Below are 13,026 nucleotides of genomic sequence, written 5' to 3'. Positions count from 1 at the left end.
ATAGTTCTAGTAGACTATAAGCGTAGTACTATTTTTAGTTTTATAGTTATAATTTTATAAAAGAGTATTATACTTATAAGTAGCTTTATTATACTTATTTTTTTAATTTTTAGTTAGCTTTATAGAAAGAGAAGCTAAAGCTATAAGCTCTAGAACTAAAAGGTTAGAGAACTTAGACTTCTAAGTATTTATATATTTAATATCTAGAAAATTAGAATTAATTTTTTTCTAGATACTCTTTTTATTATACTACTACTTAAAAAGCGTAAACTAGGTATTTTAGTTAGATTACTTTTTAAGAAGTATATCTATAGCTATAATAGCTATATTATAATTACTTATATTTATAAAGTTAAAGTATAAAATTAATATAGTAATATAAAGAGGTAAGTAGTAATTAAGTAATTATATAGAAGAAGTTCTAATTATAGAATATTTAGAGAGAGTAAAGTAAAAATAAAATTAACTAATCTTATTTTTTAGTAAGCTTTAATATATAGTAGAAATTAGTTTTATAATTAAGTAGCTAGACTTATAACTATTAGAGCTAGAGATAATTAATAATTAAAGATTATTAAGTATATTATAATTAATTTACTATAAAAGAAAGTTAAAATAAAATCTTTAGCTATATACCTAAGAGCTAAGTAATTACGTATTTGTAATTAAGTAATTATAAACTACTCTCTAACTTTAACACTACAGCAACACAAAGACATACACAGTAGGTAACCTAACGTTAATGTAAGCTCTAGAGTGTCTGGTTTTACGCTATAGCTGCAGGGAAAAGGTAGAGGATGAAGTGTGGTGTCTGCGAAACTGGGAGACTGGGAGACTGCGTGAGATCACGTGTTAGCGTGGGTGGAGGTGTGTATAAAGCCCTTGTCGGCCTGTCTCTTCTTCTCTTCAAATCACTATGTCTTGACATTTAAGTTCCAAAAATTCGAGAACACGGCCCTATGGCTGTCCTCTCTTCCAAAAAGCGTACCATCAGCAAGCCATGTGTTTGCGTTTCCCTTTTCAAAAACATGTTCAAGATGCGGGATGAACACTGGAACAACGACATATTATTATATCTCTCTCGGTCTTCCTTTCCAAAATGTAGACAAGCGAAATGGCATGTGTTTGCGTTCTTCCTCTTCAAAAGTCAGTCCCAAACCGCTATGGTCTGAGGATGGCGATGCGACCTGTTCGATCTTCCGCGGTCTGCTCTTCCAAAAGGACTGGTCCCTGTTCTTCGTGTTCGCGATTTTCCTTTCTCAAAAAGCTTTCACACAAGTGCCATGAAATGACGTCGCTGCTGTACTTCCATCCGTAGGGAAATTATTGCTCCAGCTTTGCAACACCAAAACCGTATGGTCGGACATCGATGTCGCCGAGCACTTTCCTGTCTCGGAACCCACATCAAATATTCGCATGGTTGAGCTGTCTGGAATCCCCAGGGAACCGTTGAGATTATCTGGACGGATACAAAAAGCGTGAGCCCACTCGTTATGTGTGCCCACAGATGCGGGTTCGACTGTCGCAACGCATTGCAGTATTTCTCAATCGATGAGTGAGAATATATGTTGCGGTAAACTGCATATGATGTTAGATGACACGTCGCGACGACGAGTGCACGGGGGAGCTGCTGGTGCAGTCGCGCGACCGTGACGCGTCGCGTTCGCACGACAGAATGCCTGCCATGTGCACCCTCTAGCCTCAGTCAACAGCCCATACTAGATGCTCAGCAATCCTGACGAAAAGAGCAGGAATGCTAACGATGATTTCCTTGATGAATGCGCAACAAGCATGTGCGGGACCTGGTTTTCGAGGAGTTGTATGCTGGTGTTTGTTAGTTAGCGTAGTCCGAATCAGGCAAGTTCCCGAAAGCCGTCGATTGCAGCGTCTGCAGAGTTACCACAGATTTTTGACCCTTGAGCCTGCCAAGACGCGGCATCTGCATGCGCTCTCCCGCGGAGAAACCCCAATTCGTGAGCCAAATATACAGACATCGCCATAGGATCCATGGATATTACCAACCCATCAGCAGACTTTCAGAAATGGCTGATTACCTCAGGGCGTGCCTGCATCAAGGTGCAGAGGCGTTGCCATCGGAAGAAGTCGGCATTTCGGAAGCAAGCTGCGAGGAACCATCGGATGGTGATGGTGTGACTTTTAGTCACCGAACACTGCGACTGCATCATCGGACTTGCGGCTACAGAAGACTGTGAGATTCTGGTAACTACGGGGCTTGAAATGAGTTACAGAGTTTGGTGCGGACGTCGACATGACTGAGTACTTGCAAAACATCAATGCCCGATATAGAAAGTTGCGGCGAATCGACCTCGGGAATGTTTACTCCAGTCGTCTACTACAACATTCCCGTCACGAATCTAGACACGCGATTGAAAACGTTGTCGCATTTCGGAGTCTAGTCCTATCGTAGCCTTCGCGCGTCAAGGTACTTCGTACCTGAACATCCTCACGCGCGCGTCATCCCTGTAGCCGTGCAGCGGAAAAGCCGCGGGCGCCCGGATACGACAAGATCCATCACTCACACGTGTGCTATACGTAATATCCGATCGCACTTACTAGACGGACGCTTCGAGGCTATTGTGAGCCTGCGAAAATCCTGTCACGCTTTTGCGATGTGGACCCATCGGACTATTCTCATCGTTCGATATATCCTGGTTGCTTTGCTGGAAGGAAATGCATCACCGCGGAGATGCACAACTCAGCGGGTGTTGCAGGGAGTGGGAAATGGCGTGTTCGTATGTGGGAGGGGATGGGAGGGATATTTAGTCGCGTGGGTTTTGAAAAGTATTTGTCGATCTTATACTGCTTTGTTGCAATAATCTTCGTTGGGTATTCCATCTCCTGTACTCATAGGAAAATTCGCAACACCACATCAACAACCAATACTCAAGTTTACACCCGATATTCCATACCTCCCAGATAGTCTCCATCGAACACACACAAAAATGGGCGCATTAACCCCATCACAAGTGCAGACCATCAAATCGACAGTCCCCGTCCTTGCGGAACATGGCAACACCATAACAGCAAAGTTTTACCATGACCTACTCTCCGCACACCCCGAACTGAAGAACGTCTTTAACAACACACACCAAGCGACCGGCCACCAAGCACAAGCCCTCGCAGGAGCCCTATACGCATACGCCGCCAACATCGATGACCTGGGGAAGCTGAGTCCAGCGGTAGAGCTCATATGTCACAAGCACGCGAGCTTGTTCGTTCGAGCAGACCAGTACGATGTCGTCGGTAAGCATCTGCTCGAGACGATGCAGACGGTGCTGGGTGATGCTGCGACGCCCGAGATTCTGGAGGCGTGGGGTGCGGCGTACTGGCAGCTGGCGAACATCATGATTGGCAAGGAAGATCAGCTGTATCAAGAGACGTGGTATTGGCCTGATTGGAAGGACTTTACCATCACGAAGAAAGAGAAGGAGAGTGAGGAGATTACGTCGTTCTACCTCGAGCCAGTGGATGCAGCTCTGAAATTACCGATCTTCAAACCTGGACAGTATATCTCGGTCAATGTCTTTGTGGACGAGCTGGAAGGTGGCGTGTGGCAGGCGAGACAGTACAGTTTGAGCGATGCGCCGGGAAAGAAGTATCTGAGGATCAGTGTGAAGAAAGAACCTGGGATTGAGATTGGGGAACCAAAGCACATGACACATGCGGGCTACATCTCCAACCTGCTACACGACACGAAGAACGAGGGAGACGTAGTGAAGGTGTCGCATCCATTCGGAGAATTCTTCTTCGACACGAAAGAGGTCGATGCAGACGCACCCGTTGTTCTAATCTCAGCAGGCGTCGGACTCACCGCTTTGACCTCCATCTTCAACTCCCTGACAGCGGAGAAATCGGATCGACCGATAACCTGGATCCAAGGCGCACGCAACTCAAAGACACGAGCCTTCAAGACGCACTTTGACCAATGCGCTGCAGCAAACGAGAACGTGCATGCAGTGTATTACTCGTCGACTCCGGGCGAAGGGGAAGTCCAGGGCCGTGACTACACTATCAAAGGTCGCGTAGATCTGGACAAGATTGACAGGAAGTACCTGCATACCGACAACGGCAAGACACAGTACTACTGTTGTGGACCCACACAATTCATGCTCGACGTTGAGGCAAAGCTGAAGAGCTATGGCGTGCCTAGCGAACGGGTGAAGATGGAGTTATTCGGTACCGGCGGAGTACCGAGGGTCTAGGGCTGTTGGTGGAATAGGGATCGACTCAGTGATGCGTTCATCGTATTTCTAGTTGTTTAGTATACCAGATTTCGTATTAGTAGATCCAACACCGTTCTGCTCATCCGCGCGCCAGTCGCGCAGCGGATTTCGTCAGTGCAGCGGCGTACAAGCCACTAATTCGGCATGTGGGATGCGTACCACAACGCGCATGCCGTAGGATGCCATTTGCAACGCTCCTACGGACACGTGCAGCGGAACGAGGAGCTTTGATGGTAGATCTTCTTAGATGGCAGCGGGAAGGGTAAGGTACTAGGACATTGACCAATTCCGACGTCCTGGTCGTTCACCAGGTCAGGCCAGAGGTCGCACACTTGCGCCAGATGCAGGGCAATGTTCCCATGCCTGGGACCATGTAAGAACGGTCTTTGAGGAAGCTCGTTTTGGATATATTGTACCCCAGATACTGACGCCACCCGAAAGGCACGCGGCAATCTCTTTGTTTACTTCAATAGAACGTGTAATATCGGATACTACCAGGATCCCATATCTGAATGCAGAACAACTCAGCAGAAACAACTGTCTTCGTAATTTGCCAATTGAACTGAATGTTGATCGTGATCATAAGGGGCGCATATAGTTCACAACTGCCAGTACAGCAGGGCCGGTAGGATCATACGACAAGGTAGGGCCGAATTTCGAACGTTGTCCGTTATCACCTTCATGCAGGTCGGAGTTGTACGCGCTGCCGCCGACGTCTAATTCGCCCATAGGGGCTAAACAAGGCGTTGTGAGGGCAAAATCTGGGTGGCTGGTAGCCTGGCGGGTAGAAAGCAGGCGCCAACTGAGATGACGGCATGCAGGTTCTGAGCAGAGTCATCTCTCGGGCTCGTGTTCGGAGTCACAACCGGCGAAAGGGGTAATCTTCTGGAAAAGACAGGGTGTGGGCGAGTGAAGCGCACCGTGAGCCTGACCAATGCGAGCGTCTTCTAGAAATTGCGCAGAAGGGCGCTCGGGCAATGTGTGAGCCTTACGCGCAGGGTTGCGACAAGTCATCCTGGCACGCCGGAACGTTGGTCAAAGGAGCTGGGGCCGCAACCGCCGGCTGGGCCAGTGGCATATTCTGCGGCGATGACACAAAGCGCAAGGAATTGTGAGGCGCCCGTGCATTCGGAGACAAGAATAGCTCCCAGGAATCCATGTCGGGTGAGGATGTGAAACAGCTGTGGGCAGCGCTGCCGTAGATGGCACAGTACGCGTTGTGTGCGCGTGATGATGACTCAATAAGAAATAAGATTTAGCTTGTCGGTGTCGATCGTCTATGAACGAGTCTGGGGAGTGCGGTGTAGAGAAATTATGCTTTTGTGATGTGCTGGCCCCGTGCACAACTGTTTTGGAGATGCGCTCGTGTCAGGCACAGAAACGCGACGAGGCTGGGAGTGGGTCCGGCAAATATGGGCATTGGCTTTAGGTGGGACGCGCAGCACAGACGGATCTGGCGGAAGCATACCGACGACCAGGCTGCAAAGAGTTGAAGATATGCGGGACCCCTTCACCGCAACACGGCCAGGAGGCAGCAAATGTCGGTGGGCAGAGCTTGGCTTGGAAAAGGGAGTGAGGGAGTAACCACGTGCCTGACTTGCCTTAATGAGGATGTGCTAAAGACGCGGAAGCGGCAGGCACGCTGTACCTGCCGGGAAGGAGGTTTTGTGATATTGAATTCCCTTTGAAGATGCCGTGCATTGCAAAGGATGCAGAGGCGCCCTGTTGGCAGTTGGACATGGACATCGACGACGTTGGATACGGCCTCGTGGTGGCGGTGTAGACCACGCAGACCTGGCGTTCGCGCCCTGAATGATTGACTCGGCGGCGGTCAGGGGCGTCTCCGGGTGTCTCACAAGTCTCCAACCTCCACAAAATGGACAAGCGTGGCCCAATAGGCGGCGGGACTGCAAAGGCAATACGTTGGTTATTCAGTCGTTATGCTTCTTTTTCGCTGTCTCAAACCCGGCTGGTGCTTTGGCCCCCTGGTGGCTTCTTGTCGCCTGCTGCACGTTCTAAGCAAGTGCTATGCACCGTGCCTTCCCTCCCTTCTAGCGGCCTTCTATGTGCCTTCCAAATCTGGCCCATGCTCCCACATCCCAGCAGCCTCCAGGAACCGCTGAATCGCTGCACCTGGTGTTGCGACCCAATCTGCGCGGTAGTGGAAAGGGGAGGGTGAGGTATCGTGGCGACCGCATGTAACGCCGGAGCCGCAACTCTATGCTGCTTGTCAAGTCACGATGCATCATCAACTCCAGTCGCGTGGTAAGGTCCAACATGGGCGTTGGAGACTACCGTCGGCTTGTGGATCCTCATCTGTGCACAAAAGCGCCACATACGCCTCAAACAAGGTCGCAGGACTGCCCCAGCTCCTTGACAGCTAGCAGCGGCATGCTAACAGGAAAGGTCATGGTGAAGCTGTAGTGTCGCGAGCGCGAGATGAACGCAAGGATAGGGCTGCTCCACAGCTGGATGCGCTGCGATGCATTGATCGAGTGTATTTGAACGTGCCCTGCTCCATGCTGTCAGAAGAATGCTTGCCCGTTCCCTCTACACGCACCACATCTCCAGACTGCTAGGACCAATCACCTAGAGCCTCAGACACAGTCAGCGAGCAGAACTGATTTTGCTGCAGCCACGATTCACCTTTTCTTTTGCCGGCCCTAGGGAGGAACACGATCGACCAGCGCCCCCATCAGTCCACGACAAAGTTACCGACCATACCGACCCTCTTGTTGGGCGGAAGCAATCTAATCAGCACTCCGGCCCAAAGTGTCTTGTACGTCACGTCACCACATTGTCTAGGTGGACAGCCAGACGCCAGAGGACCAGAACCGCCGCGCCGCCCCCGCCACTCTTCAGTTTGCTTGCGGTGAGACGCGCAGTTTCGTGTGTCTGCATAGCCGTTCGTCTACATAAACCGCAGTGTCAGTGTGGTGGGCTTCAGACGCTTTGACAGCGACGCTGCCTGCACATCGTGGTCCCTTTTTGTCGACTAGCGCCTAGGACGATCCGCCCAAGGCCGAATCTGCTCTAGCGCCCCTACGACTTTCTGGGCAACTACGCGCAACGAGGAAAGAAGTACCTGCAGACTCTCCAACACCACGCCCTCCATCACCGCCATCCCCTGCCCTGCCCTCTCGCGCGTCTATATCTATCTCAGGTACGTACTCCCGCTTTGCACGATTCCCTTTCGCCCCGTGCAGCCCGCGCATTCCCGCTGCAGGTCCTTCTCACCGCTCCACTCCCCTTTTCTCCTGCTCCGACGTGGCCAGCGTGACTGCCAGACCGACAATTTCTGGCGCGCCCTTCTTTCACCCTTTACCTTGACGCTGCTGCCACGACGCCCGCTCAACCTCGCAACTGACATCGCCATCTCCAGTAGTGCATCCGCTGCATTGACCTACGCGCGGCCCCTCGACGACTCGACCTGACGCCCTCACCCACGCCCATCTCTGCTGCGTCCTCGCCCGACGCCTGATTTGCATCATCCTTACAGGCTCTCACCCTCACTTGGTGCGCACCGTCCCGTCTCTTGCTCATCGGGCCTGCAGTGCCTTGCCGCTTTCCGTCACGCGCATCCCGCCGACCGGAGAATGGAGTTGGACACGATTCTGAACCAGAGATTAACAGCATCCCTAGGAAACGGAGCGCTCACCATGCAACACGCAATGCAGCCCCAGCACTTCGGTGCGCCCCCCAGCTACCTCAATGGCGGCCACATCAAGTCGGAGAACGGCTCGGAGCGTGGCGTGTCGCCGCACCCGTCAGACTCGTCGCGCTACTCGTCGCAACAACCGCAGCAGCAACTCCCCTCGTATCCCTCGATCCCCCAACAGCACATGAACGGCCTGCGCTACCCCTCGCCCTCGCAAATGCAGGCGCCCATGCCCATGCTCAACAACAGTAATTACATTCCCAACCCGCCAGAGCACGCGTACGCGCAGCAACAGCAGCAGATGGCGGACGCGCAGGTGCAACACCAACACAACGGTGGGCGCCCCGCGTCGGACACGGGTCCACCTAAGGCCTTCGCGTGCTCGACCTGTGGTAAAGGCTTCGCGCGACGCAGTGACCTCGCACGTCATGGTAAGAAGCTTTGGCCCCAACATCAAAAGCAGAGCACTGACAGCATGCAGAACGTATCCACAGCGGTATCCGCCCTCACGTGTGCGACTACCCCAACTGCGGCAAGCAGTTCATTCAGCGCTCCGCCCTCACGGTTCACCAACGTGTCCACACTGGTGAGAAGCCGCACATGTGCGAGCGATGCGGAAAGGTACGAAAATTCTGTTCTGCACTGCATTCACAACTAACATCGAAAAGCCTTTCAGTGACTCCAGTTCGCTAGCCCGCCACCGTCGCATCCACTCCGGCAAGCGCCCATACAAGTGCCCTTACGCCGACTGCCAGAAGACTTTTACGCGTCGCACTACCTTGACGCGTCACCAGAACCACCACACCGGCACTGTCGAAGAGGCCGCTGCCGCCACTGCTGCTGCGCTCGCATCGCGTGCCTCTGCCTCGAGCAGGACCGGTCGCTCCGACGGTGGTGACTATTCCGAGACAGCGTCGCCGCTCGGCACTCCTTCGCCCAATGACCGCAATCTCTCTCTTTCACCCGCACAGGGAATGCCTCCTGGTGGCATGCCTGGCCTGCACCGCCAGGGCTCCGACTACGCCTACATGGGCGGTATGAACGTCCCTCCTCACATGCGTCATGAGATGCCCCAGCCCAGCCCTCGTGCCTCCCCTGCGCTCACAGCTCAGTCATACACATCCAACGTGAGCGGCTCTCGCCCAGCGATCACCTCTCACCCGACCGCCTACGGCCCACCGCCGATTCTTGAGCCTCCTGCGTCTGCAAACCACAACCAGTCCGGAGGCACCACCAGCGCCAACGGCAGCCCTCACATGTCCGCCATGGGCTGGCAATCACCGGGCCAACAGGCTCTCCCCTCGCCTGGAGCCCAAGACAACGGCTACGTCTACCCAGAGCCCCAGTATCAAGCACAAAACGGCATGTACTACCAGCAAAACAACATCCGTCGTCCCAACAGCACTGAGCCGGACCACTACAATCCCAACCACCGCGAGATGGGCAACGGAATGTGGGCTCCTGCTGTTCAATAGAGTTGCGGCCCTGGCGCAGTTCTCCCACAGATCCTGGAAGATACATCCGACGTAACGCTTGAGCAAGCCCCACCGCGGCGTCACGGTTAATCTTCCCCACTGTAAAACTAATACATGCGATCACGCAAACCTAGGGAAAAGCTGAACAGCCTGGAGCCTACGTTGACTTTGGGTCGCCTCCTTTGCAAGGTTTTGGGTCAATGTAGTCTGCAGACCTGTTCAGTTTTTCCCTCGTATGAGGTGCGATCCTTACTCTGGTGTTCTCGGCAGGCAGGACCTATACCCTGTTCCACAAAATTTTCTTACTGGCATCCCTATGGGCTAGCGGGTCATTGAGCGCGTTAGTTTTCCTGTTTCTTTCGACTTGCCCATATCTGTTTGTTGCAAGTCTTCCCATCTCCGGGTCGTGGTTATCTGGCGGCGGTTTTTCATGGGTTTTCGTCCATCCCTCTCGAGACGGGATGGCAGGCGTTGGGCGTGCCTCATACACACCAAGACGGGCAAGGGCGTCCGGGCTTGTTCCGTTTTGTCTTGTTTTTCATATGCACCGGTAAACCTCTCTAGACTGGTATTTAATGAAGGACTTATATCCGCCTCTTAGACTACACCACTATTCTGCGCAAGCGGAGCCAAAAATTTAAATCTCTATAATACACTCAATCCACGGTATGCAAGTGAGATGCGTAATATGTGAAAAGCTATGCCATTTCCATTATGGTAGGTACAAAGATGTTGTGCTCCCGTCTTGCATGGCAGGAACGTGAATGAGCTCGGCTGTACCTGAATACCCTGAAGGTGTTCGCAGAACTTTGAATTGACGATAAAGTTCGACAACAATACATGCTTGAGGGTGCATCCCAGTTAAGCGTACAAGTTGCTCGAGACGAGCGCCTTCGTATTCTGTGTGCTGCCCTACAGTCGCCTCATTGGGCTCAGCGCATTGCGAGCATTACCCGTTGCATCCAAGATCTGCCCAGGCGACAAGAGAAGCCTCGTCAGCTCATTCGCAATAGTTGCGTGCTGCTCGCACAGTTGTTTCACGACAGAGAAGGATATCCAAGCATCTAGCACGAGTGAATGCCACAATATCAAGACCAAAGCCCATGTTGGACCTCAAGTGAAGGTGCTGGTGGTGCCCGGCATTGACGTCGTCGCCGCGCTTTGACCCTCGAATTCGGTCGCTCGGCCCTGTCCTATGCAGGCGGTCATCGCACCAGCCTCGCATTACGTCTATCCACGTCTCTCCTGCATGTCCATTTTACCCCAGCTTGCCACAACCCACGCTGCCATATCTCGCTACTCTCACCATCGCTGGGCAATCAATTCCGACGACAAACCGCGCTGTTGATTGCTTGCGCCCGTCTACTTAGTGGCACGTCATCCGCCCAGCGCTATACCTCAGCCACTCCTCTGGCGACCCTTCCCTCCCGACAGCTCCGACCCAACGACACCGCACACCGCGAGACGGAAATTACGTCGCGACCATGAGTAAAATCGCGAGATCGGTCAAGAACGTGACCAAGGGGTACAGCCAGGTCGAGGTCAAGGTCCGCAATGGTATGGAGTGCACCAGGAGCTGCATGCACGGCGTAGCTGACCATCGCAGCGACCAGCAACGACCCATGGGGCCCGGTCGGGTCTGACATGGCTGAGATCGCCCAAATCACCTTCAATAGGTATGACGACTGCGAAGGCTACGCGAGCCATGCTGACCGCTACCCAGCTCGACCGACTTCTATCAGGTCATGGACATGCTCGACAAGCGCCTGAACGACCGCGGCAAGAACTGGCGCCACGTCCTCAAGTCGCTGAAGGTGCTCGACTACTGTCTGCACGAGGGCTCCGAGCTCGTCGTGACGTGGGCGCGCAAGAACATCTACATCATCAAGACACTGCGCGAGTTCCAGCACACCGATGAGGACGGTCGCGACGTCGGCCAGAACGGTAAGCGCGTCCTGCTTTACGAATTCGTGCCTTACTAAGACAATCGCAGTGCGAATGGCAGCTAAAGAGCTGACTTCGCTCATTCTCGACGAAGAGCGCCTGCGCGCCGAGCGAGCCGACAGGAAATCGTGGAAGTCGCGGGTCACGGGCATCGAAGAGTACCCCGGTGGCGGCCACCACGGTCCAGATGGCGGGGAGAGAGCCACGCGCCCGCGCAACGGCGAACAGCGTCGCAACCGCAGAACGGAAGAAGAAGATCTCGAGCTGAGACTCGCGCTCGAGGCAAGCAAGAACGAGGCAGAGGAGGAGAAGAAGCGCCGCGAACGTGGGGCCAGAGTCGAAGACACCGACGATGACTTGGAAAAGGCCATCAAGCTGAGCAAGGAGGAGGAGGAGCTGCGCCGGAAGGAACTCGAACAGACCAACGCCGACCTACTTTTCGGCGAAACCACCGCACAGCCGAATGCCTACCAGCCCACAGGCAACAACCAGGGGTACCAGCAGCAGGGCCAAGTGGACTGGTTCGGTAACCTCATGGACCAGAACCAGCAGCAGCCTCAGAACACTGGCTTCCTCAACAACGCATACTCACAGCCCACGGGCATGCAGCCTCAGCAAACTGGCTTCCAGAATGGGTTCGGCGGCTACGGTGGCTTCCAACAGCAGCCCCAAATGCCACAACCTACCGGCTTCGATCAGTTCGGCGCTCAGCAGCAACAGCAGCAATACATGCAGCCCCAGCACACGATCCAACCCCAGCAAACCTCGTTCAACAACAACCCGTATGGTCAATTTGGAGGTGGAGGCTTCGGTGACATGGGTCAGCAGCAACAGCAACAACCGCAGCAAGATCAGAATGCACTCCAACCCGGCAGTCATAACCCGTGGGCAAGCAACCAGACTCAAGAGTCGCTCAAGCCGCAGCCCACTGGCTCCAACAACCCATTCGCTCAGTCCTTCAACCGACCGCAGCCCACTCAGACCTTCACGCAACCGACGTTGAACTCGTTGAGCGAGCAGAAGACCCAGACCCAATTCAACAACACCTCGTTTAACCCACCGGTATCCTTCTCTCCTGCACCGGCAGCGCAACCACAGCAGCAGCAGCAGCCGCAGGCGCCGCAAAAAGAGATGGACCCGACCGCTGCCAGACTCAACGCGCTTCTCGCAACAGGCGAAGGTCAGGACACTTTCGGCAACGTCGGAAACATGCGTATCCCAGCTCAGCACACAGCTCCTGGAACATTCGTCAACTCGGCTGGCGCGGGCTTGAACCGGGTCAACGCCAACGCTACCGGTAACAACCCGTTCTTGAACTCCCAGTTCACCGGCATGCCGCAGCAAAACCGCATGATGCCTGCGGCAACTGGCCCAGCGAGCAACTTTGGCGCCAACCCTTACGGCAGCGCGAATCCATTCGGTGCTCAGCCTCAGCAGCAGCAGCAACCCCGTCAGCCTGGTGCCAATAACCTAATAGACTTATAGTGTGCTGGTCCAGATGGTAACGCTTGCGCTTCGGGTCATTCTTCGATGCTGGAGCGTGGCACTCAGGCCTGCCCTAGATCCCCTCTCCCTCAGAGGCCCAAACCCGCATTCACGAATGGCAAGGCAGAGAGGAGCTTGGACGAGGCTGGTGGGGACGCGTGGTCATTTTGATTCCCTTATTATTATTTCCCCCGACCACTGCGGTTTGCATAGAGGCGAG

General features: G+C 53.5%; 3 protein-coding genes across 3 annotated transcripts; all 3 read left to right on the top strand.

Moving 5' to 3' along the window:
• Window positions 1-2,963: 2,963 nt before the first annotated feature.
• Window positions 2,964-4,223, top strand: J4E92_008782 (uncharacterized protein; the record flags this gene model as incomplete). Its single annotated transcript, XM_051500133.1, has 1 exon — window positions 2,964-4,223. One exon carries the CDS (start codon window positions 2,964-2,966, stop codon window positions 4,221-4,223), a length of 1,260 nt encoding a protein of 419 aa, XP_051349521.1.
• Window positions 4,224-7,840: 3,617 nt separating this feature from the next.
• Window positions 7,841-9,377, top strand: J4E92_008781 (uncharacterized protein; the record flags this gene model as incomplete). Its single annotated transcript, XM_051500132.1, has 3 exons — window positions 7,841-8,333; window positions 8,384-8,523; window positions 8,571-9,377. The coding sequence occupies 3 exons, from the start codon at window positions 7,841-7,843 to the stop codon at window positions 9,375-9,377; spliced, it is 1,440 nt and encodes a 479-aa protein (XP_051349520.1).
• Window positions 9,378-10,861: 1,484 nt separating this feature from the next.
• On the top strand, window positions 10,862-12,806 carry J4E92_008780 (uncharacterized protein; the record flags this gene model as incomplete). Its single annotated transcript, XM_051500131.1, has 4 exons — window positions 10,862-10,934; window positions 10,984-11,053; window positions 11,101-11,321; window positions 11,371-12,806. The coding sequence occupies 4 exons, from the start codon at window positions 10,862-10,864 to the stop codon at window positions 12,804-12,806; spliced, it is 1,800 nt and encodes a 599-aa protein (XP_051349519.1).
• Window positions 12,807-13,026: the final 220 nt, after the last annotated feature.

This window comes from Alternaria infectoria (genome assembly GCF_024043175.1).
Source record: "Alternaria infectoria strain BMP 0036 chromosome Unknown scaffold_19, whole genome shotgun sequence".
NCBI classification, from domain to species: Eukaryota; Fungi; Ascomycota; class Dothideomycetes; order Pleosporales; family Pleosporaceae; genus Alternaria; species Alternaria infectoria.
Note: the sequence above shows the minus strand (reverse complement) of the source record. Positions and strands in the feature narration are given on the sequence as shown.